A 24,961-nucleotide genomic window follows, 5' to 3' on the forward strand; every position below is an offset into this window, starting at 1 on the left:
GATTTAAAAGAAAACAAAAAGCTTTGCTTGTATGCCATTTCCTAACTATCCAATTAAACAAATTGTGAAAGCATCTAGATAGTTTACCAGATTTTGACAGCCATACATACGATTTAGAAGCTTGGAGCACTAAAGAACAAAAAGGATCTCTCTCTCTGAATGTATATAAATATATGGAATAAAATGTTTTGTGACTAACTGTATCCAACTAATATTAAATGATGAATTGTTACATATAATATGTAAATGTCTCCACAAACTGTTCTTAGAATTGTGAGTACAAGAGAATTGTGAGGCACTACAGCTGCTATTTGCCATCCCACAAAAAGTGAGATTTTTCTATCCCTCACTTGCAGAATAGCACAATTATATACCACAAAACTGAAGAAGTTTTAAGAGTACATATTAATGAGCATTCACAATCTTGAATACTTGAATACTCCGATACTTGACACAATCTTGAATGTCTATTAAAAACTCAAGAACCTCTATACAATGAACATAATACTGTGTGTACACACTAATATTATAACATGGCAACCGTTTCTCAATAATGTGAAGTAAAAAGGTAAACAAAGAAAAGCCTACAAAAACTTGAGAAGATGCACATAGTTCATCCAGTTATGAAATGTTTGATAAATTACTTCTTTTATTTCCATGGTTTCTTAAGAGACAAAAAGTGTTAAATTACATGTTCATTAAAATTTCAGTAAAGATTATAAAAATATTTTTCATAATATTTAGTACTGGAGAAAGGTGTCAGGCAAGCAGTCTACAATTTAGGCCTGGCCTACACTAGAAGCACTTTGCCCATATTATAGATTCACAATATATTTGAGAGAGTTTGTCTGTTTGTCCATTTGTCTCCGTGTTTGTCTATTTTCTTCAATAACTCCTCCTAAACATTAAAAGCTAAGACCACCAAATTTGGTATACTTCTTCCTGTTACCATAACTTAAAGCAAGGGAAGGGTCTGGTTGTGCCAAGACAATGGGATGTGCCTAGCAGGCGACTGATTCTCATAAAACCATATGGAAAAGAGACAGAATCATTAGATAGGTGAAAGAGCTGGCTGGGGACATCCCACCCCACATTCGGAACTGTCCCAGCCCTGAGCCTCCCACTTCACAGGTGCCCTTCATGGAGGGCGGTGACGGGGGCTAAAACTCTCTCTCTTCCCCCAACTCATATGGGAACATTGCTGGCTGTTACTCTTCACCAGGGAGCAAGGAGAAGGTGCAGTTTGCATCACTCCTCACTCTGGCTGCGAAGTGCAGGGGGCAGATAAACCTGGAGCTGACCCAGCCAAGGAACATGCACCCTTCCCTGGGCTGTGCCCACTGGCGTTACAGCAGCCATGGAGAGGTGCTTCTCACCTGGCCCCAAGCTTATTCCCAGTCCCATGCCAAAGCAATGATTTAAATGAAGCCTGCAAATTTTAATTTTTATTTTCAAGAAAAACCAAAACCAAAATTAATTAAGGACCCAAGCAAAGGCAGGTAAATCTTCTGGTATACCATATGGTAAAGCATTCCTTGTGTGGATGTAGGTTTTACCTGTAAAATTACGCTTTTGCCGGTATTACTGCATCTAAGGGATTTTGTTGATACAGCTAAATTGGCCACACAGCTATGCCTGGCGTTACCCACAGGACTGGGACAACACAGACAGATGCAGAGGAACTTTGTTTCACTCCTTCAGTATAGCTTCAGGTGCTAACTGTGAGGATGAGAATGGAATTCAAGTCCTTCTGACCTAGTCAGATTTTGAGACTTCTCTGCTGAAAATGGCGATAAAGCCAATTAATAATGATTGTGGTGACATTTTTGTGAGATTATTTGTCCATTAGGAACTGAAATAACATAGTCCACGGAATAGCCCTCAGATCTCTATTAATCTGGACTGGATTTACTGGCAAGATGATGTAAAATGTTCCACTTCCTAACATTTTACTAACCCTTCTCCATTGCAGCACTAACATGGTCTGGAACAACCTTTCTATATTTCTCCACCTTCCTGATTGCCCATTTTATTTAAAAACTGAAATTCCACAGCAGTGGACTTCAGCCATGTCCTCTTCTACCTCAGGGTAAATTAGGCATGGCTGGAATTTACTATACTCTGGCAATCCTGGTAGATCCGATAGCTCCATTACAAGGCAACGTGTTTACCAGGAGGCTGGGGCTGTGCTACACCGCACCAGGGAACTGAATGAAACAGCGCAAAGCCACCTTTTTCTTCATTCTCTATAGGTGTTCCAAGACTTGAGCCAGTGAGCTCGAGATTCAGTCTTACCAAAATAATTATTTTATCTATATAGGTCAGATCTTAACTTGGTGTGAATCAGCCAAGTTTTACTGATATCAGCAAGTACCTGGCCTTGTTGTCCCTTACTACAGTCATATTAATTTTGTCTGTTGCAACTACTGTCTTTAACCTTAGAACTACAATTCACTGTATACATTTTACAGTGATAAAGAAATAAACACCCATTTAACTTACACACTGTATACAGCACATTTCAAGTGTGATATATAAATGAACCAATGTCGTGTGCACCTGGTGGAAATTTCACTTCTAAAAATAGGAGAGAAACTTTCATAATTCCTCTCTGTGGAATGCCTGTTCTATGCTAATTAGTATCTTTATTTTTATTCAGACTTCAAACAAAAATATGAGTAAATCAGACTGAAATGCAGCACTTCAAACAGCGGAAAAATCAGAAATAGTCTTCCAAGCATTTGGATGTTTAACTTTCATCTATAACAATTTCCCTTTTAATAACTGTTCTCCTACCATCAAAATAGAACATGATATATCTTATATACTTAATTAGAACAGAATAAAAGTTCGTAAGATTTATACTGTAAACTCAAGGGATCAGGAAATCCAGAGTGAATTTTTATGCTCAGCTGCTCAGAGCCTTTTGATCAAAGACAAACATATTGGTTTTCTTCCTTTGTGGAGATCCACAATTTTATGAAGGACCCTATGCCCAAATGTTTTAAAGAGTACTCTGTTAGCTTTTATATATTATCAATTGTCCACCCCTACAATAATGGTCTTACACTTTATAGTGCTTTCCTTCAGAGAGCTCCCAAATCACTTTGCAAAATGTTACTACCAACTCTCTATATAGGAATTACATTGTTCAAAGCTATGTGTTAGTTACTGTTATTGCCTAAGAGATGGTAACTGTAATTAATTACTTCCCAATAGCTCAAGGAGGGAAGTAGAAAATCATGTATCTATTTAAAGCTTTAGTGGGAATTTTGGGAAGTGGAAAACAATGACCATGGATGGAATCAGGTATTTTTTGGGGACACATTAGCTTACTATTGATTCACAGAGAAGAACATGTGCTTCAGAATGACTTCCAGCGCTTGCATTTTATCATAAACTTTCCCATTCAAACCCTGGCCTCTACTAATATTGCTTACTTTACAAGATCCTCTGACATTGATTTTCTGAACTTTAGTGTCTTTAAACATCCCCCTTTCTTTAAAAAAATTAAATTATCTTTTGTTACTATTTAGATAACATCACTCATAGAAGACATCTTCTAAAACTAAATTCCTAAAGTCCAGAAAGCCAGACACAATCACAACCGTTATATCACACTGCAGTAAGACAGTTAAATCAGAAAACATCTGGACATAACAGTCAGACTGAAAGGGGTTACATGTTAAATTGTGATAATTTCATTCGTTAGTGTTTATAGGTTATACCAAGAGACACATTACTAATGTGATCAGTCAGGCTTGACTTTCTTTGGTCATCAGTTTTTAAACATGCATTTCAAAATCTGAAATGGTAAAATACAATCTGGCTAACCACTCTCAAAGAGATTTTCAAATTTCCTTTATTTCAATAGCAGCTGATAACTCTGGCACTTATAGTTCAACTTGGATTCCAAAATGTTTTCAAAAGTGTGCATAATATACAGGACTGAGGAATCAATCTTGTGTGAAATTTAGCAGCCAGTATATCATAGTGCGGAAGGAAGGGGAAATTTTGGTTCAAAAAAGTAAGGCAAATTCCTACTCTTATGATAAGTACCAGTGGAGATTTAAGACACAAAGAAAAGATAGGACTTTGGTTTCTTTGGTTTTTAAAGGAACTGCCAAAAGAGCCAAACAGATTAAATTACATGAAACTCAATTTATCTATCTTGAAAGATTGAAAGTTGAATCAATCAAGTATTTGAATTTATATTTCTAGATAATCTAAGTTTTGAAGATAGACTTTTAGATCACAAGTGCTTCCTCTCAAGTTACTTTGTTGCAATAATATAATCCATGAATTATTTTTGTACTTTAATCTAGCTTTGACCCCTTTGGGTCAATTCTGCATTCCAGCATCTTTCCAGTGGCTCAAACATTATTAAACTTATTCCTTTTTTGCCACATACATAGGAAAGTCTGAAGATAAAGTATAAGTTGTCTTAATTGATAACCTCTACCAGTCCATGTGGTGTAAACAGATTCTTGTCTAATGTGACGTGTGAGCTGACATCCAGTGCCATTCTCTCATCTTCATCTTTCATGCGTTCCATCCCGCATGGACAAAAATAGGTCTCCCAGTCTAGATTTTATTTCAGTACAAAAAGAATAAATAATTGTCTGTTTTAATTGTACAGTCATATTGTATGGATCTATGGGTACATACAGCATGGACTGAGAAATATGACTGCAGAATATATTTACCTTGAGAATTTAAAAATGTTACTGGAAAAAAAACCGGACTCTATTAGCTAAATCCTTTTTCCTCCTTGCCCTTGCCTTCCCTGACCAGATAGGATACAGATAGTCACATACCTCAGAAGAAATTTAACCTCTTTTTCAAGGAAAAGATAATGGATTAAACAAGCTAAGGAAATGGCTGCACATTTCTGGCTAAGGCAATCAACACTACTGAATTTTCACACCTCTGATTCCTAATTACTTTAGGCCCTATTATAAATGCACTGAAATTACAGAATCTGCAACTGTATGTCATTCATAAACAAGTAGTAATGAAACTGACCAATTTTTGTTGATGTCATTAAACATGTTTGGCAGTATTTTTGTTGACAGTACAGTACTGCAGAGTTAAAACAAAGTAGAGTGAATATTTTGTTGGCAACATTAGGGAGATGTGACTTTCAGTTTATACATAGCTATCAAAGCACATAGACTTGACACAGTTAAGCAGTACAGACTCCTTGCCTGGTTTTAACACTTACAGAAATCCCCTGTTAAGTGATCTTCTGCAGCAAAGTACTGCTGATGTTGTGAGATAACCCCTGAGTCCCATGAGCAGCAGGGCTTGATCTAGGCTTGGGAGATGTAATATTCTGATAAAAAACGGCACTTCCTTTTCAAGCAGATAAGTGCGTGTGCTAAACAGCACCACTGGAACCTCAGTGAGCGCCTAAGCGAGAGTTTGTCAGCCTCTCCTGTCTCACTCCAGCCTTTTAACCGCCCCCTTTCACACACCTAAATGCAGCAATTAGCATCCATAAACCACAAATGTGGCTTCTATTTCTTTTTATTTCACAACCATGAAAGCTAGCTAACATTCATAACTCTGAAAAAGGAGTCGGCCTCAACCAATGAGGGAATTGAGACTTGAATTACAATACTCGTCCTTGACCTGTCTCTCCCAAAAAAACAAAAATTTTTAATATAATTTTTAAATTAAGGACTCTTCTGTTAAGTATATGTGCCACTCAAAGTAAGCATAGCAGGGGATACAAAGACAAAAGGGCAGTTTAAAGCCTTCCTGCCCCTATGCAATATCTGCCTTATTGCTTGTCTCTTTTCTGATTAGTTACAGAAAGCCCACAGGGACAAGTTTTTTTCGTAGTTGCCCACAGGCATACACCATGTGTACTACAGCATACAACTTCAATTCCCTTGAGGCAGCAAGTTGGTTTTTTTTTTGTGCATGCACCAAGCATTTTCTTAAACTATTACTATAGTCCTCTGTCTAATTGCTTGCACTATACACTATTCAGTGATCATAGTAGGATGAAATCCACTTATTTGGGCTATCTATGTGAAAGGGTGACCATCACTTATCACAAATGACCTTTCCATGCTGCATGCAAGCAGAGGAAGCACCATATCTTCCAATGTGCTAAGTGGCCAAGGGACTGTATGAATTTGAAATTGGTAGTTACAACTGCAGAGTTTCTTACAATTGATTTGCAAAGTTCCTGGGTGATTCTTCTTGTTTTCCATTCAGAACAGTGAAGCATAATATGGAAATGCCATAAGAGCATTAGTTTTGGTGAGATATTTTGACATTTTATCATAATTAATTTCCATTATTAATTTACTGTAATGTCACCTTGAGGTTTCTCAATCTCACCATCTGGTAAATTAGCCCAAACTTCTATCAAACTAGTCCAGAATTGGACAATACACAGATTTCAGCTAATCCCACCCTGCACAAAGCCTGAAGCCATGTCTCTGTTATTCTATACAGAGGCCACCTCTACTGATAATGCAAGATTAATAAGTGAACAAGTTCTAAGAAACTAATGATGATTGTTACCAGGTATGGATGATTTAATCATATAACAGGAAAAGTGCTGTCTTACAGCAGTAATGAAGGGAAATTATTATTGTTGGAGATTTTTTAAACAGAAAAACACTGAACTATCAAAAACTCTGAACTATCAAATCAAACCATCCACATAGATAGCTGCCTGTCATTTAGCAAATGGAGAAAATGCTTGGAGTGTGGACAATGACCACAGGCAGGTGGAAATGAGTTCTTCTCAAAACTTGGCATAAACATTCATGGATGTACAACACCAGAATAGGAAAGGAGACTTTTCAGTAGGCCTGTGGAGAGCTAAGCTTGGTAGTGAAGTACCAGACCACAAGGACGAGAGCACTACTTCAATGTGCAACAGTTTTTGGACCCTCCTGTATAAAATGTCTTCCTCCTTCATTTGGGGACAAGTTTGATGGTGACAAGTCAGTGGACAGTATGTTGTAGAGACTTGCAGGGCAATACTGAATGTGTTACAGGATGCATGATCAGAATACAAAGGCCACATCAGGGGCCAGGAAAATATGACCAGTCCTGGTTGTCCAGATGCTATCAAAACCTAGTTTGACCTATAAAAACTTTTAGGATTGGGGATCATGAAAAGATGGAAAGAGACCCTCTTAGCAGAGTCAGCACTCTTTACTTCTACTTCCATAGTCCCATGATGGCACCATCTTATCTACTACTGACCTCCACCCCAAGCCTGGAGCAGGTGCGAAGAGCCTGAGACTCCTTCCCCAGTCCTGCTGTAAGTCAAGCTCCAGGATATTGTGTCATAGGGTTCTATGATTTGCATGGAGTATGGCTCTCAGCTGGGTAGCTCCACCATAGCAGCCTTACCACAAGAGTAGATTGTGTCAGAATCACTGCTCCAAGACATTTCCACCCCACAAAAGGAGTTGGGGCAAGCATAGCATTTGATTCATAGTAACCAAATCCATCTAAAACTCTTTACATTTAAATATTTATTTTTAATCTTTAAAGCTGCAGGGATGATGACAGCTTTGGTGGATTATCAAGGGATATTCATGAGTGTGTACACAAGGTGACCCAGCAAAGAGCATAATGCCAGAATTTTCAAAAACAGCAGACCTGTCAAAAATAGACATCAGGAATCTGTATTCCCACTAATAACGCTCACAACAAACCCAAAAAGATGTACATCCAGTAATATATCCAGCAGGTACAGTATGGTGATGGAACGTGCATCCAGGTAACTGGAAGTAAAATGAAGATGCTTGTTGACCTGCAATGATTGTTTAGTGAAAGTCACATAAGCGATTGCACTTGAGACTGTTAGCATGGCTTATACTCACCATGCTGGACAGATCAGAACTTCTCTGTGAAGAACTGTATGGCCATTTCTACACATGCTAATAAATGGCCCAAAATATGCTAATGAGACATGGATGCAAATTCCCTGAGCCTCATTAGCACGAGGTCAGGTGATCTGAAGTCCGGAAGATGTTCTTCCGGACTCCAAAACACCCTTTAAAAGCTCGGACCCCAGGGGGTCTTCTGGAAGGAAGTCCTAATCTAACCTAATTCTTGACCTTCCCCCCCACCCATCTACTCTCTGATTCGCTCACCTTGATTATCTTTTTCTGATTTGTCCTCCTTGCTTACTGTTTTTGGTTCTCTGTGTCTTAATATTGAGTCTGTTCTGGTCTGGCTATGGTCTGAAGAAGTGGGTCTGTCCCACGAAAGCTCACCTAATAAACTATTTTGCTAGTCTTTAAAGTGCTACTTGACTGCTTTTTGTTTTGATAGTGTATAGACTAGCATGGCTTCCTCTCTGTTACTGGTTTGACACAGTATGGCCATTTTTATGTTCTTAAGTAGTAAATGTAATTTTATATTGTAGTGCTGCTGTGCGTCTTTTTACCTATTGAAAACATTCTTTTCCCATTTCCCGAAGTCTCTTTATTTGTGTGTTGAGGATATTCACAGAGGAGTGGATTACTGTGGTGTTGTAGTGGGTTTATACCAGCAGTGGGCAACCTGTGATCCCTTAGGATTCTATGTGTGCCCCATGAGACGTTTTGTTTACTATTGCCCATGCACATGGTTGCCAGATTCTGTTCATGTAGTTTCTTTCCCTTACCAGTGCTACTAAAAAGTTACATGTAAAGCAGGGGCATGTGAAGAAGTGAGGTGGGTGCTGACTGCACACTACATTGACTGTGAAAGCCAGATGCTCCCTTTGCATCAAATCAAAGTGCTGCTACGGTTCAAATGGCACACCTCACAAATTCTAGGTATGCAGGCAGAGTTAGCAAAACTACCCCAATCCTGGGATACTGTCTTGGTTATGGCAATCTTCCAACCCACTGAAATGAAAGAAGCCCACTAATGCAACCCACTCACCACCACATATATGTTGCCCATCACTGGTTTATATTCTGGGTTTTTTTTGTGAAGGATGGATGTGATAATGGTGAGATAATTTATTGAAGAGTGACAATGTTATGTTGATATTAAAAACAGTATCTTTGGTGTGTAAAATTCATGGAACCTTTGTTTTCAAGAATAAAAGTTATTGCACAAAAGAGGCTTGCAACAGGTCAGCTGCAATATAAAACAACATATGTACAAGAGCAGGGTCAATATAAATATTCTGTTATCTGAACATAAAGTATACTATTTGGATATACCTTTCCTTTCCTCACTATTGCAGATTGGTGACGCTCCTGAGAAAAGGTCATGAAAGAGCTGAAGGTAGAGGACAGTCAAGCAACTACCAACGTCCTTATTGATACCAGAATATTGGGCAGATGCTACATTGCAGATTCAGGCCAGATTTTCAAAGACAGATATGTGACTAAAGATGCAGAAATGTGCCCAGTGGCATTTTTCAAAGCACCTAAGAAGCTTAGTCATGTAAATCATACAGATGTCAAAGGAAGTTAGGCAACTGACTTGCTTACACACTTTTGAAAAATTCCATTAGGTATCTATATGCATCTTTAGTTAACTAAATAACTGAATATTTAGTCCTCAGTCTCTAAGGCATGTATACACTACGGGAACAGTACTCACACAGCTATGTCCACATAGGTTATACTGGTACAGCCCCAGAATGTAAATGCAACATAAACTGGCAACAGGGTTTTTCTAACAGTGTAGGAACACCACCTCCCCAAACAATGTTAGCTACATCAGTGGAAAAAAAACTCTTCTATTGACATAACCTCCACTGTAGATGCAGCTATCTCTGGATAGCGACAATGGTCAGGGGCATGAGGGTTTTTTTCACACCCCAACTGATGTAGATGTACAATGTAACTTTAAAGTGTGACCAGACCCTAAGTAACTCATTCTTTGTCAGAACTGGACATTTTTGCAGAATTTGGTACAGGTTGCACCTTCCTGGTCCAGCATGTGTGGGACCTTACAGGTTGCAAATGACAGAATTTGCTGGACCAGGGAAGGTCTAGGGCTTTTGCCCCAGGCATCCCTAGGCTCCTGCTCCCCACAGACTCCAGGCTTCCTGGGCTGCTCTGGGCTCCAGCCCCAGCCCCATGCTCCAGCGGGGGCTCCAACCCCAGCACTGGCCTGGCACTACAGTGGGAGCCTCCAGCAGGGCTCTGGCCCCGCTCCCGTGCTGTGGTGGAGGCTCCCCCGTGCTGCAGAGGAAACCTCCAACAGGCACCTGCCAAACTGCAGTGGGACCGACAGCAGCCCTGTCTCTGGCCCCAGCCAGGCTGCTAGCCACTGTTCTGGCCCCAGCTCCTGCTGCACAGAGGTGGATCATGGTCTGGCAGCTGGATGAGAGAGCGCTGGATTTAAGAGGTTCATCCTGTATGAAAGCTTTCAAATCCTGCTGCCTGTGCTGTACCTAGTTTGTGGATAAATAGAAGAATTCTGGCTCCAGTACAGTCATTCTGGCCTCATTCATAAATTTACTTTGTGGTGTTTTTTATTTTGTTAAAAGTTTTATTTTTAATTATTCTACACTTCTAAATATGAAAGTTAATTTCTCAACCAAAGTAAAATAGTTACTTCCAAATTATGGAAAAGCCAGGTAACATCTAACTTTTATTCACTTAGGTGACCAATTCAGAGATAATTTTTAAAATGGCACGATTTCATGACATCTTGATTCAGAAAACTGTCATCTGAAGCCAGAGGCATATTTGTCTTGATTTTAGTGTAGTTTCATGGACATGCAGTATTTGAAAGGCAATACGAAACTGGTAAAACACAACATGCCTTTTCCTCAGTAGATATTACCACATCCTCTGCCAAGCAGTATTTTTTCACTGTCTGTGGTTGAGAACTGGCACAGATGAACATACTCTACTAAGAGTAGCTGGAATATTTATTAATGCTGTGATTTCACTTTATGAACATCTCAATGCAGAGACCTATTTCAATGCCCCCTTCTCTCAAATTTTGCAATTGTAAAGACCACGCCATGACAGACTGCCAGGAATCTGAGGACCTCACCTTTTATCTTTTTAGGTGCTTTGATACAACAGAGAAAAGGCCATACCAGTTTCTAGGCAGAAAGCACTAAATAGACACATAAATCTACATATGGTGCACATGGCTGTAATATTTGTGCTTACACTTGTATCTTTCTTGAAAGATACAAAAAAATTGTTTGGTGCTTGCTTCATTGTCAGTAAAAACCTTGAGGTACTCAGCTTTTTCTTAACTGAGAAAAGATAACTGTGTTACAGCAGTTTAAGATTCTATAAAGCGCCCAGGTCCCAAATGTTTAGAATAATCTACCCTTTCTTTTAAAAATGGAGCAGAAAGTGTCAAAATATTCTCCGCAAACAAAAGTGGCTCAGTGATATTGATACACAATGATCTGCTAGCATATGTATTTTTCATATGCAAATTACCTTTTCCAAAACATTTCAGTGTATTATTTTCAACATCAAAACTTTGAATGAATGATCATGCATGAAGAACATTATCCAAATATCAGATAATCCTATTTATCCTACCTGTCATTACCTGAAAGTCCATCACGGCTCCCAGCAAAATCACACCCACATTACATAACACTCCTTTCTCCTACAGTTTTGGTATCTGATATATTATTACTTAATATATGTGTGTTATCTTGTTTTGTCTATGTAAATAATACATTATGTCCACATCTACATGAGAAGCCTCTGTTTACAGAGGTCAATGTTGGAAGAAATTTCCCAGCAAAACTTCTGTCAGCAGATCGCATCTACACATAAATGCAGATTGAAAGAGCAATCTACTCTGTCGACAGAGAGCAGCCAGACTACCTGGCCGTTTCTCGACAGAATGGCTAACCAGTAGCTCTGCAGACAGGGCTGCCCGGTGAACTGGAAGCCTTGTCTGTCAACAAAAGGGCCCCGGAGCATCTACACGTCTGTTTTGTCAACAGAGCACTGTCAAGAGAGGTATTATACCAAAATGGGGAGAGGTCTAATGCTGCCGGCCAATGTGCCAGGTTTTGCCAACAAACTGTCGACAAAGCACATTTTGCATGTAGATGCTTCGCAGGTGTTTCCTGACAAAAGCCCAGTTTTGCCTGGAAAAGCTACTTGTGTAGACATGAACTTTAAGTTCTCTGGGGACAAGGACTATTTTTAACTTGAGCTTTTGTTCAGCATTGATAACATTATTAGAGTTTGCTAAATAATAAAGATAATCTATGAACCTATTCATAAAACCAAGACTGAGAAAGAACCTGATAGTATATGTTTCATGGGTCCTATATAAATGACCTATGTACAATCTGCACATGGACTTGATCGATGGAAAATAGAAGTACTTCCTCCAATCTTCATATCACCTGGGGAATCTGTTAAAATGTTTCAGAACTGAAACTCATATCTTTATGTTTGTACTTTACAAAGCAAACAGGACTACGAACCTGATTAAAAACCTCTTGGCATGACTATTACACGATCAATCAAATAAATATAGAAAGGATTAAGAAGAACTTTATTTGTTTTCCTCATGTAATGCCTGTTTACCTCTGCATTCTTCATGAGGTTGACTGTACTCTTTCATATCTTCCCTACTATCCATGTTTTCCACTTCCTGGAATTTGTTCACATTGCAGTCTTTCAAAACTTCCTCTCCTTCTGAAGAAAGGGAAAATGTTAAATGATAATAAATAACCTTTCAATAGCTCCTTCCATGTGATTATCTCAAGGCACTTCGTAAACTTTAAATAATCTTCACAATATTCATGTCTGTACAATGTTATGGACTGGCCGCATTGCAACACAGTTTAATGATCTGATTATGGTCATAAACTGCGTCACTGACAACTGGGAACAGATCCTCAAAACAACATACCCCTAGCTAAAACAGCAACTATCATCAATGCCGTAGAACATGCATCTAAAAGGAGAGTTAATGTATTGTTCAGACAAATATTCTGTAACTGTTCTGAGTCAAGTTAAACAGGTGTAGCTTGAAGTTTAAGTAAATATATTTCATATACTGTAAGACCTTGCTGATGTGTTCTAATGACTGGAAGACCGGTTGCAAATTACTTAATTTTATGAATTAGAAGATAAATAAAGAAAAACTTTAAAGCATAGATAATGACTACAAGATGTAGTTTGTTCATTTTGTACTCAGTCCTGCAAGGTGCTGAGCACACTGGCTCCATCTATCAGAGTGTTTAAACACATATTGAACTTCAACCATGTGATAGTCTCATTGCCATCAACAGGATTTGTGCTCCTAAATCACTTAGTTGCTTTTTAAAAATCACAACTTTAAAACATGAAAATTGCTAGCTACTTCACGGATGATCATTTTGTCAGAAATAACAATTAATGTATTTATTCCAGAAATCCAAATTGCCTCCCAGGAAGAAAAAAAGACAATAATCACTTTACCAGATAGCAAAACCATCAGCTTCATTTCAACAACTTTTTCTTTTGTCCTAGAGCAATGCTACTTTGATATACATTCTTTTGATTCTTCTTCTACCACATTATTTTCTAAAAAAATATTGAGCTTTTATGTATTTACTTCGACTCCAGAATCCAGTTTTCTTTCCTGTAATGCCCATCTTCGACTAGCACAACGCTAACCTGAACAGACCGTGCAATTCTATTTTTTCAGTTAAAATTAAGATTTTTAAAAGGAGAGTAAAAGAAAGCTTCAAAATACAGTACCTGCAGCCACTGCCTGTTCCTGAGAATTACTTAGGTCCATACCTGTCTGTGTATCTGAAAAAGGCACAGACAAAGTAAATACTAACAGTAATTTAAATTGCTAAATGTTTCTTTAATACCCCTGCTTTAACAAGGGCATAAGCATATAATTTATTATGAATAAACCTGAACAGTACTATTGACGCATTAATACTCTAAAGAAAGGGCTATCAAATAAATTTTCATTGAGTGGAATCTCTTCAATATAATTAATTTATACTCATTGGCTCCATCTACACGAGAAAGCACCTGTCAACAGCATTGTGTCGACAAAACCTCTTTCAACAGAGTGTATCTACACACAAAAGCAGATCGACGGAGCAATGGGCTCTGTCAACAGAGGGCAGCCAGACTGCCATGCCTTCTGTCTATAGAACGGCAGACCGGAAGCTTTGCAAACAGGGCAGCCCAGTGAACCACTAGCCCTCTCTATCAACAGAGGTGTCTACACTCCACTTCTGTCGAAAGAAGCGTTCTTCCTCAAACTTTCAAGGGGTAACACCAGCAAAATAAATGCAGAGTTCTGCCAACAGAACATTTTACGTGTAGATGCTCCCTCAGTTACGTCAACAGAAGGCCTCTTCTTTTTCCACAGCCATTCTTTTTCCGCAGCTTGACTAGTGTTAGGTATCCAACACAAAGGAATCCGTCCTTTCATGCTTCTCAGTAGTGTAGAATCAAATAATTTACATTTTCTACTTCATACCTCATCCTGAATACAGTGTGAAGGTAGTAGTTATGTAGTGGAGGAGGGGTTCTGTAGAGCAGGGTTATAGATACTCCTAAATTCCCTTATTAAGAATAACAAGGGGGAATAAAAAAGCTCCTATTAATTTTGCTATATCAAATGTATTTAAATTGGGGTACAAAATTAGTTTTGTTTCTGAATTCTCAGAGAGATTCTGGGGGAGAGACAAACAAAAAAAGCTGGAGATTAAAGATAGGCTCCTAAATATTTCCTTCATATTTCCATCTCTGTGTACTTACACAAGTTTTTAGTTTTATTTCCCTTACAAAGATATACTGACCATCCATCATAACCAACCAAATATTCAGTTTGTCTCCTGTCAAAATTTAACAGAACTCGATTAAATATTCAGGGCAGATTTGGTTGGTATCAAAGATGACAAAGATCTTTGGATTCCATGTACTATCCACACAGCTGTCAAATAAGTTCACAAAGCTCCCATCCTTTGGAGGAGGTCTCATATATTTGGAATCTCCAGTGACGTAGTCTTCAGTTAAAACATGAGCAAGAAACGTAACTTTATATGTTCTGAACAAATGGTCTGAATTTAGGAAAATATATATGTGGTACGATTTTCTAAAGTACTAAACACTGAAAACAATGGGAGCTGCAAGTTCTCAGTTCCTTTGAAAATGACTTGATTGGGTGTCTATATGTAGCCTAAGCAGTCACCGATTTTTTAAAATCCTGACCTATGTAAATCAACATACTGCACTTTCTAGATGCCCGTGCTGTCATGACAACTTACAAATGCAGTTGATATCAATATTCACCTTCTCAACGGTGACATAGCTCTGGTTCCTTTTTTCCTCTTTCCTTCAATATTTTTGTTTCTTTTTACCTATCACAAAATCTTAAATTGTATGTGTATCTAATCAGACAAGAGACCCAGAGAGCACATAAATCTTATTCCTGACAATTACATAACAGAAATACACATACTGTGGCAGTGAGGTGTTAACCACTACTGACATTTACCCCATAATTATCTATCTTTGCCACCACTGTTTATGGAACATTATTGTGGTCTCCGCAACATCAAAATACAAAGCCTTGTTAATAAAGATACCTGGCACTGTATGAGGTTATCCTAAAAGTTCTGTGAAAACGTGACCTTGCTGACATGCTCAGAATACTAAAATTATATTTAAAAAGGTCTTGTACCACCCACTTCATTTTTGGATCAGTTTTGAGCTCCTAAATGCATGCGTTTAGCTTCCATTTTTCAAATGTTGTATCAATTGTATGTGCAGTATGTCACTTGCACTATGATTAACTAGTAATTAGCATTAAACAGCAAAAAAAAAAGTTGATCCTGTTTTAAGAGCGGCATTGTCAAAAGTATTTTCAGCACTGGCCTAACCTCTCCCATGAACTTCAGTGAGAGCAGTTAGGCCACCATTGAATACTTAGGAAAATTTCATCGTAAAATTAAATCAGAATACCTATCTTCTCTCAAAATGTTACATGTGGAATTTCCATAGTGTATATTAACCAAGAATCCCAATATCCTTTACGGACATCAGTGAGCCTTCTGAGCTCCTTGTAAGTTACGTAAGTATTATTATACACATTTTACAGATAAGGGAAATTTTAGAGATAGTAAAAGTTAAGTGATTTGCTTGAGGTCAAACAGAAACTCAGTGTCAGACTCAAAACCACCACCAAAGAGTACTGGTTTTCAAGCTGGATCCCAATATTTATTCACGTCCCTTCATCCCTTCTAAGACACCATGACGTCTTCATGTAAGCAGAGATGTTCATGAAGATAAATATGTCATAATGGAATTTCTAAGCATAAAGGCCACGTCTACATGACCGGCTTTTCCTGGCAAAACTGGATTTTGTCAGGAAAACCCAGGGAGGATCAGCACACAAAATGTGCTTTGTCGACAGTCTGTCGACAAAACCCAGCACATCCGCCGGCAGTGTTATACCTCTCCCCATTCAGGTATAATGGTTCTATCAACAGTGTTCTGGCAACAAGACAGCCATGTAGACGCTCTGGGTGCCCTTTTCTTGACAGGCAAGGGCATCCGATTCCCTGGGCAGCCCTGTTTGCAGAGCTTCTGGTCAGCCATTCTTCAGAGAGAGGGACAGACACTCCAGCTACTCTCTGTTGACAGAGCATATTGTCCTTTCCAACTGCTTTTGTGTGTAGACTCAATCTGTCAACAGAACTCCAACCAGGAAATCTCTTCCGACAGTGACATCTGTCAACAGAGGCCTCCTGTGTAGACATGACCAAAGAGATGATCTCGCCCTCTCAATATTTTTTTCCATGTAGCTGCTATGGGATATCTAACTCTAAAATCTAATAACAGAATACCTTTTGCAGATTGATATGAAGTTAGATAATTTATAATACATTAGGGTGTCAATCACAGTTAGCTCATGTGATTAACTCAAACAAAAAACTTGATTAAACATATTAATTGCAGCTAATCACAGTTTTAATTGCACTGTTAAGCAATAGAATACTAAGGAAATTTTTTAAAGACTTTGGACGTTTTTCTACATTTTCAAATGTTATTTATTTCAATTACAACACAGAACACAAAGGCCGCATCTACACTAGCAAGTTCTTTTGGAAAATGAGGCCCTTTTTTGAAAGAACACACAAAAGCGTCCACATACAAAATGCACTCTTTCTATCTGAAATGGAAAGAATACAGCCCTTCTTCCAGAAGCGCTGCAGGTCTTTTTTCAAAAAAAGCAGTCGTCGTGATGCCGGATTTTTTGATACCTGGCCCTTTCTTTCAAAAGAGCAGGGGTTGTGTGGAAGTTCTCCGTTGAAAGAACAGATCAGTTTTTCAATCTGCTTTTTTGTGTGTGGATGTGCTCTTTTAGAAGATCATCTTTTGAAAGATCACTGTAGTGTAGATGCAGCCAACATGTACAGTGTTCTCTTTATATTATTTTTATTTTATGACAAATACCTGTACTGTAAAAATTATAAAAGAAATAGTATTCTTCATCTCATACAAATATTGTAGTGCAATTTCTTTATGATGAAAGTGCAACTTCACGTTTCAATTTTTTTGGTTACCTAACTGCATCCAAAAACAAAACAATGTAAAACTTTAGAGCTTACAAGTCCACACAGTCCTCTTTCTTGTTAAGACAATTGTGAAAACAAACCAGTTTGTTTATATTTACACTACAAAATGCTTCCTGCTTATTATTTATAATGTCACCTGAAAGTGAGAACATGGATCTAAATGGCACTTTTATAGCCAGTGTTGCAAGGTATCTCATGCCAAATATGCAAAACATGCTTCATGCTTCACTCACCATTTCAGAGGACATGCTTCTGTGAGGATGACTCTCATTTTTAAAAACAAGTGCTAATTTAATTTGTATTCCTTGGGGCAGAATATTATGTCTTAAGGTCTCTTTTACTGACACTTCACCACATATTTCATGTTATACCAGCCTTGGATTATGACCTAGCACATGATGCTTGTTTTAAGAACACTTTCACTGCAGGTCTGACAAAACGCAAAGATACCAATGGGAGATTTCTAAAGATAGTGACAGCACTCAACCCCAGGTTTAGGACTCTCAAGTGCCTTCCAAAATCTGAGAGGGATTGTGTGAAACATACTTTCAGAAGTCTTTAAAGAACAACACTCCAATGTGGAAACTACAAAAGCCACACCACCTAAAATAAAACCAACCATCTGCTGATGGCATTGGATTCCTCTGATGAAAATGAACATAAGTCAACCCACACCTCTTTGGATCATTATTGAGCAGAACCCATCATCAACATGGATGCATATCCTCTGGAAAAGTGATGAAATCATAAAAGGGACATATGCACCTTTAGGGCATTTGACTTGAAAATAGGTTGTGACACTGGCTACAAGGGTGCCATGTGAATGCCTGTTCTCACTTTCAGGTGACATTGTAAATAAGTGGGCAGCATTATCTCCTGCAAATTTAAACAACCTTATTTGAGCAACCGGATGAACAAGAAGTAGGAGTGAGTGGACTTGTAGGCACTAAAATTGTATATGGTTTTATTTGTGAATGCAGGTTTATTTTACACATTTCTGTGTTTATAAATTCATCTTTCATGACAAAGAGATGGCACTATAGTACTTTCAATGGGGAAATTGAAAAAGTACTGTTTCCTTTGTTTTTTTTTTACAGTGAAAATATTTGTAGTAAATAAATATGAACCAAGCACTGTATACTTTGTATTCTGCATTGTAACGGAAATCAATATGTTTGAAAATGTAGAAAATATCCAAAATATTTAAGTAAACAGTATTCTATTATTGTTTAACAGTGTGATTAATTTTTAATCACTTGACAGCCTCATTATATATTTGGACTGTGGGAATAACTTAGCATTTTGGCCTCCTCCTTGTCACTTCTGACTCATTTATGATTTTGTGATTTCTGACTAGTGTTGCATGTTGCAGAATAAAGTCTTTCAAAGTTAACATGTCAATGTGCAATTCAAGAAAGAACTTAAGCATATGCTTGAGTCTCTAAATGCTTTCCTGAACTGGGGGCCTGAATGAGAAGAAAAGCAAGTTGGACGGGCTGGCTATTCATGCTAATTTCTATAAAATAATATCCTTTTTAATGCTTTACAATAGACGCCCTGAAGGTTTCTCTTAAGATACTTCATTTTGTATGAGGTTTTTTTTTTTCCCACTGAGACACAAGGTCAGTAAAGTAATATCTTTTATTAAACCACCTTGTGTTGGAGAGAGTGGCAGTTTCTGAGCTACACAGAGCTCCTTTTCAGGTCTGGCAAAGGAATTCTGAGTATCCTAGCAAAATGAAAGGTAGAACAGATTGTTCACCATATCCCAGTTAGTACATGTTTCCCCACTGGTTGTCTTGCCCAGAAGTTTCACCAGTAATAACAACGAGATCGCCTTTGATCAAAGACTTTCAGAGAAGACATCTTCTGAAGAAAAACCACCACAGAAAGCTAATACTTGTCTTCAGTACCATTTCACACAAATATCAAATAAGCACTTGATACAATGATCATCAACTAAATAGAAGGACTAACTATTAATGTTAATTTGCTTATCTGTTGAGCATAGTTCACTTGCAGTATTTTTAGGGTACTTGTTTTACATGTGTTGTTTTGCTTTTTCCATGCTCCATTTGTCTTTAATCCTTCATAGTTGAATAGATAAATAAAATGTTGATTTTAGGTACATGACGTATGCTCTTAGCTCCTGATAGGTCCAGTCCCAAGAAGATAAGAATATACACCTGTAAGAAGGCAGGGACTATCATTCATGACAAGTTTGTACAATATCCAACATAATGGGACCCATCCTGTTTAAGGCACTTAGATGCTACCAGAACATGAATATTAAACAATACATTTGATTTTTGTCAATATTTCAATACTAAAGAAAAAATTATCCCTGATCTCAACGTAGATCACAGAAACACAGAAAGCTATTTAGATATGAGTTGTTCATTCTGGGGCTTTTAAACTTTCACCGTTTATCAAAAATGATCAGGGGGTTGGTTTGTTTGTTTCCTTTTCCACGTTGCTATTACAGTGTCGGGAGCCACAAAGAAGTCCTTAAAGAGCTGCATGCAACTCCAGAGCCATGAGTTTCAGACCCCTGCCCTATAATATCTAAATATGAAGGTCAAGACAGTATATGACAGGCTTCTACTGTGCTACTTATGGGAAACTCCCAGCTGATAATTAAGCAGAAGTCCAGTTGGAACCACTGATATCAGCTTTAATTATTTGCTTGTTTATACATTCTAGTTGTGCAAACACCTAGTGTGTGTACCAAACATCCTTACTTTGTTACATTATCATATTTTTATTCTACTCTGACACAATCAAGAGCCCTTAAAATTAATGAAAAAGGGTCTTTATATGGGGGTGGGGTTGGAGGGCACCTGGCTGGTGCAGAGATGATGTAAGGACTTTGCAGGTGCCAAACTTCCAGAACTAAACATAGTGGGTAGATCAAGAACATGTTGGGGGCATGGCTGCACTGTACTGTGGCAGCTTTTTGCTCTTGAAGGCCCATGTATGGCCTTGGGATGCAAAATACAAATTAAAGTTACCTTGGAACAACCTTAAATTAGGGCTGATTTATGTCTGCACACAATACAAGTCCCTAGTATGGACACAGTTATACCACATAAACATATACCTTAAGTTATATGATATAAGAACCAGTATCTGGCATTCAGTAACTTATATCAGTGCAAAATCCTTTATCTTGTATTCAGTAATCTATAACCCTTTAATTCACCAAGTTGTACCAATAGAAGCATCTTTAAAAACTCCATACTAGGGAGCTGCACCATTTCAATTATACTACTAGTTATGGTGATACCAACACTATGTATAGACCAGCCTTTAAGCTCTCAGTGCAAGGGACTGTCCCTTTATGTGGATTTGTATAGCGCAAATAGGACCCCAGTCATAACTAGGGCCTTTTGGAAATATGCCACAATAAATAAATACACAATGTATCATTTTCCCCCATTCACTAATACCGCACTCTTTGCATAACTTTCAGGCCTCATCTGCACCTGGTTTTCATCAGACATTACTCTTCTCTAAAGGATTTTTCTTCCAGCCCTTATGTTGTTTCATATTTATCTTCAGACCTCCTTTCTTGGTAAAACATTTTGACACAAATCCTTTCTTGTACCATGCAGACGTGCTCGGAGAAGAAAACATAGGAAGCCCCTGTCCTCCATGAGAACAGTAAGACAATGTCTCTACTTAGTGTTCAGAGAAGCACAAGGAGACCTAAGCTCGTTCTCATAAACTTCATGGGGGGGGGGGGCAGGAACTGCTGGCTAGGGTACATGGGAAAGGTGCAGCTGACTAAAAGCATAGGTTGCAGTATCCATTTACAAAACAGAATTTCATCAGGTGGTGAAAACTCACCCAATGCCAGCATTACAGTGGTCAAATAATACTAAAAAAACAAAAAACAAACAAAAAAAAAGTCACTCAAGGAATGTTACCATATTTCAAAATACATTATTTTTACAATGTTTTTACTCTGTTATTTGACCAGTATGCTAAGATGGTTAAATAACTTGTGAAAATATTTAATTAATCATGTATTAAATTATTTGTGATTTTTTTTTACAACTAAATATATAGTGAAAAATAATTTTCTATTGGTCACACAGCTTTAGCCAGCAGAATGGCAAGTGTGCACCCGGCACTGTTATGTCCTCTTTTGTCTGCCTCTACCACTTAAAGGCAGGATTTTGCCTTTTTTTTTTTTTTTTAATATATTACATTTTCCAGTGCAAATATAACTCAATATATCAAGAATGAAATCTTGGCCCCACTAAATTCAATTGAATTTTTCCAGTTGATTTCAGTGGAGTCAGATTTCACTGAAAAATGCATATTTCACCACTTACCATTTGCATTCTCTTGTATTTTCAATTTCTAAAGACAATTCACCCTGCTATTAGTGTATGTAGTAGAACAATTAAAAGCATTTACTTTGTCTTGATATAATCTTAATAAACCCAAAGAAATTGAAATAAAAATATAAGTTTAGGCCTCTGTCTACAATCAGATCTAGTCTAATTTTTGAAACCAACAAGAGTCCTAATGCAAGATCAGAGTCTTTGATTATAGTCTGTAATTTCTTTTGCCACAGTCATATAAATTTCCAATATTTTCCAGATCCAAAACCACACTATGCTTTTAAAAAAGTGAACAAGACAGAGCCTATTTGTGTCTTATTTGGCATTTCAAATCTCAACCTCCTGAAAACGCTCTTGGCCCTATTTCATCTTTTATTAAACAATGTTTTTTTTTTCACCTTTTAGATTATAATCAGTGCTCCCTAATAGTAGCTTTCTCATAGGGAGACCAACCAATATGGCATTAGAGCTCTTCCCCTTTCCAAGCACTCAGATTTTCTAGAAATTTTAATTCTCTTTTCAAACAATTGAGACATTTCAAATTTAGAAATAATTTATGACATAACCAAAGACTAATCTGATTCTTTTATACCTTTTCTACTCTCGCTCTCTGCTAAAACCAGTATGCATTTTTAAAACGATCTTCAAAATTCAAAATGGGACCATATTCACACTTCTACAGATCTCTCAAAATAAAAAACTATGGTACTTTTATCTAGTTCTTTAACTATGTGCTAATTTTACATCCTTCCCCATGGACTGTGCCTAGACACGGTGGGAAGGCTTGAGTACTCCCATGACCCCAAGAACTATTCTGGAAGAAATATAACTGGTATAAATTAAATTTTAAACTATGTTGGCATCTATTTTAGGTAACTGAGCTTGTGTGGCATGTCTGATATCTTTACTTAATTTATTCATGCTAATACATTAAATGCAAGCATGCTAATCACACAGTTGAATTTTGCAATCTTTAATAAAATAAACTTCCACTAAACTCTAGCGCTTTATAAAGTAAGGATTACATAATTTAGCTCATAAACAACAGGCCCAGTCTGGAAACCCTTACTCTTGCAAGTAACATTCATTCATGTGAGTAAATTTCATTGACTTCAATGGCATTATCTGTTCTTTTCAGGACAAGGGAAGACATCCTGGCCCCAATGAACCAATGGTGAAGTTCTACTGACTTCACTGAAGTCAGAATTTCACCCTCAACATGAAAAACCTAAGATTTATAAAAGAAAAGGCTACAGTTACTGTGCTCAGAGAGAATACAGTGTAACTTTATTCTGCACATCTTTCACATAAATTGCATCTGAAAACATCAGAAGCTTTAGTACACCTCAGATGCATCAGGTAAATTTCAGTGTATAGGATGCCACGTAAGATCCACCGGCAGTACTGAAACTTGAACCATCAATAGTAAGCTAAATTTAACTTGCGATAATTATGTAAGCAAAGTGAATTTTTGGAGGAAAATATACATTTCACAGAGGGCCTGCGAATTTCTTATTTTGAAACTGTTCTCATTTGCTGCATAAAAACATATAGTAATCACAACGATCATCTAAGAAAAATGAAACTGAGTATGCAACTTGCAATTAGACCCATTATTTCAAAGTACTCACGGCTATCAAGCTGTGGCTATCTGGATTGAAGCAGACTGGGTTTAAATTATGAGGCTCATGCAAACACACAGCTCAAAATCTTTTTATTACAAGATTGGCTAGCCACTGTTAAAACAGGATTTTAATTTAACCCAAAATAAAGGGGTCTCCCCCTTCGTCAGTGACATTAATTAGGGTTGATTGTTCTTTCATGCTTTTTTAATGTACTTCGAACACTGTATTAATCTCTCTCAAACTACAAGTGAATGGGGCTATTGCAAAGGTTGTTTCCTATACAAAGAAACAAAGTATTTTGCCTCCTTTTAACTACTAACTATGCTATATCCTAAATATAACCTGCAACTTCTTTTAACTGGTGTGAAACTTGAGTGCGCTTTTTATAAGCGCAAGGAAACCCACAGACCCTTAATTCATTAAAACACAGAAAATGAGCTGTCGTTAAATCGAGGTCTAAATCTAGCTTTTAACATATGTGATACACAGGTTCTGAAATTAAAGCTAGATTCAAAAAAAAAAAAAAAAAAGACTACTCGTTTCCTGTTTTATTACAACGTACGATTGGATTCCACCTCGATGGATTGCAATCTGGTTACAGAGAGGATAGCAAGGAAAGAAATCTTAAATTAATCAGGAGGACTAGGACAATTTATAAAATACTGCTTCAAATACGATCAGACCAACAACAAGAAATTACAGAGATTCCCTAAGCCGGTGCGCTGTACCCTTGTAAAAACTGGAGTCTCTTCTCACCTTCCATGCTGCTCTTCCACGTGTACTCCCTACTGCACGTGCTGCTGCTGCAGGGCTCTAGGATTAACAACTGCAGCAGGCGGGAGATTCCCAGCGACCGGGCTTCCGCTCTGGATAGGTGCCTGTGACATCAGGCATTTAAAGGGACAGGAACTCATCGTCGATGTGATTAGAGCGGCGCCGGGCGGTGGCTTGACAATCTCGTGCAAAACTGCTGCGAGAACACAGAGACCCCTTTTAATGAGGGAGGCTGTGTACAAAATAATGTCACCCTCAGGCAGGAGAAATTGGCGCATTTCAGGATTAGCCATTGTTTTTTGTCAACGGATGAATTCAAAAAATATATTCATTTCGTGTGACTGAAATGTATTTAATTTCAGCACAAAAATGCCTCCCCCCACAGCCAAAGTGTGCCCGCAAGAAACTATATTTAGTGGGAGGAAAGGGTGGGTTCTGAGAGTTGCACTTTTAAAAACACACCTTTTGATAGGCAGAGGCAGTTGGACTAGTGCTAGGATAAGCATTTAAAATGTCATCAGGCTTTTTAAAAGGCTTCTTCATAGTCCTGTAACCTGAGATTTATAAATATCGTAAGCTCTTCTCCAGCAGTCTTTATCCCAAATCACCTACAATGCACAGGCACCGTAACGCAGCTATCTGGGCATGCCTCAGCAATCTGCGCGCAGGATGCTTCACAATAGGGCAAA

General features: G+C 37.9%; 1 protein-coding gene across 1 annotated transcript in view; it reads right to left on the reverse strand.

Moving 5' to 3' along the window:
- Window positions 1–24,341, reverse strand: part of IKZF3 (IKAROS family zinc finger 3) — a 51,145-nt gene extending 26,804 nt beyond the window's left edge. The window contains exons 1-3 of the mRNA XM_074978870.1: window positions 24,255–24,341; window positions 13,674–13,727; window positions 12,513–12,623 (exon numbers count right to left, since the gene is read on the reverse strand). Coding sequence (XP_074834971.1) covers window positions 12,513–12,623; window positions 13,674–13,727; window positions 24,255–24,261 — 172 coding nt within the window. The 5' untranslated portion in view covers window positions 24,262–24,341. The remainder of the gene's footprint in view (window positions 1–12,512; window positions 12,624–13,673; window positions 13,728–24,254) is intronic.
- Between the last annotated feature and the right edge of the window lie 620 nt (window positions 24,342–24,961).

The sequence above is a fragment of the Carettochelys insculpta genome, chromosome 28, assembly GCF_033958435.1.
Source record: "Carettochelys insculpta isolate YL-2023 chromosome 28, ASM3395843v1, whole genome shotgun sequence".
In the NCBI taxonomy this organism is placed as follows: domain Eukaryota; kingdom Metazoa; phylum Chordata; order Testudines; family Carettochelyidae; genus Carettochelys; species Carettochelys insculpta.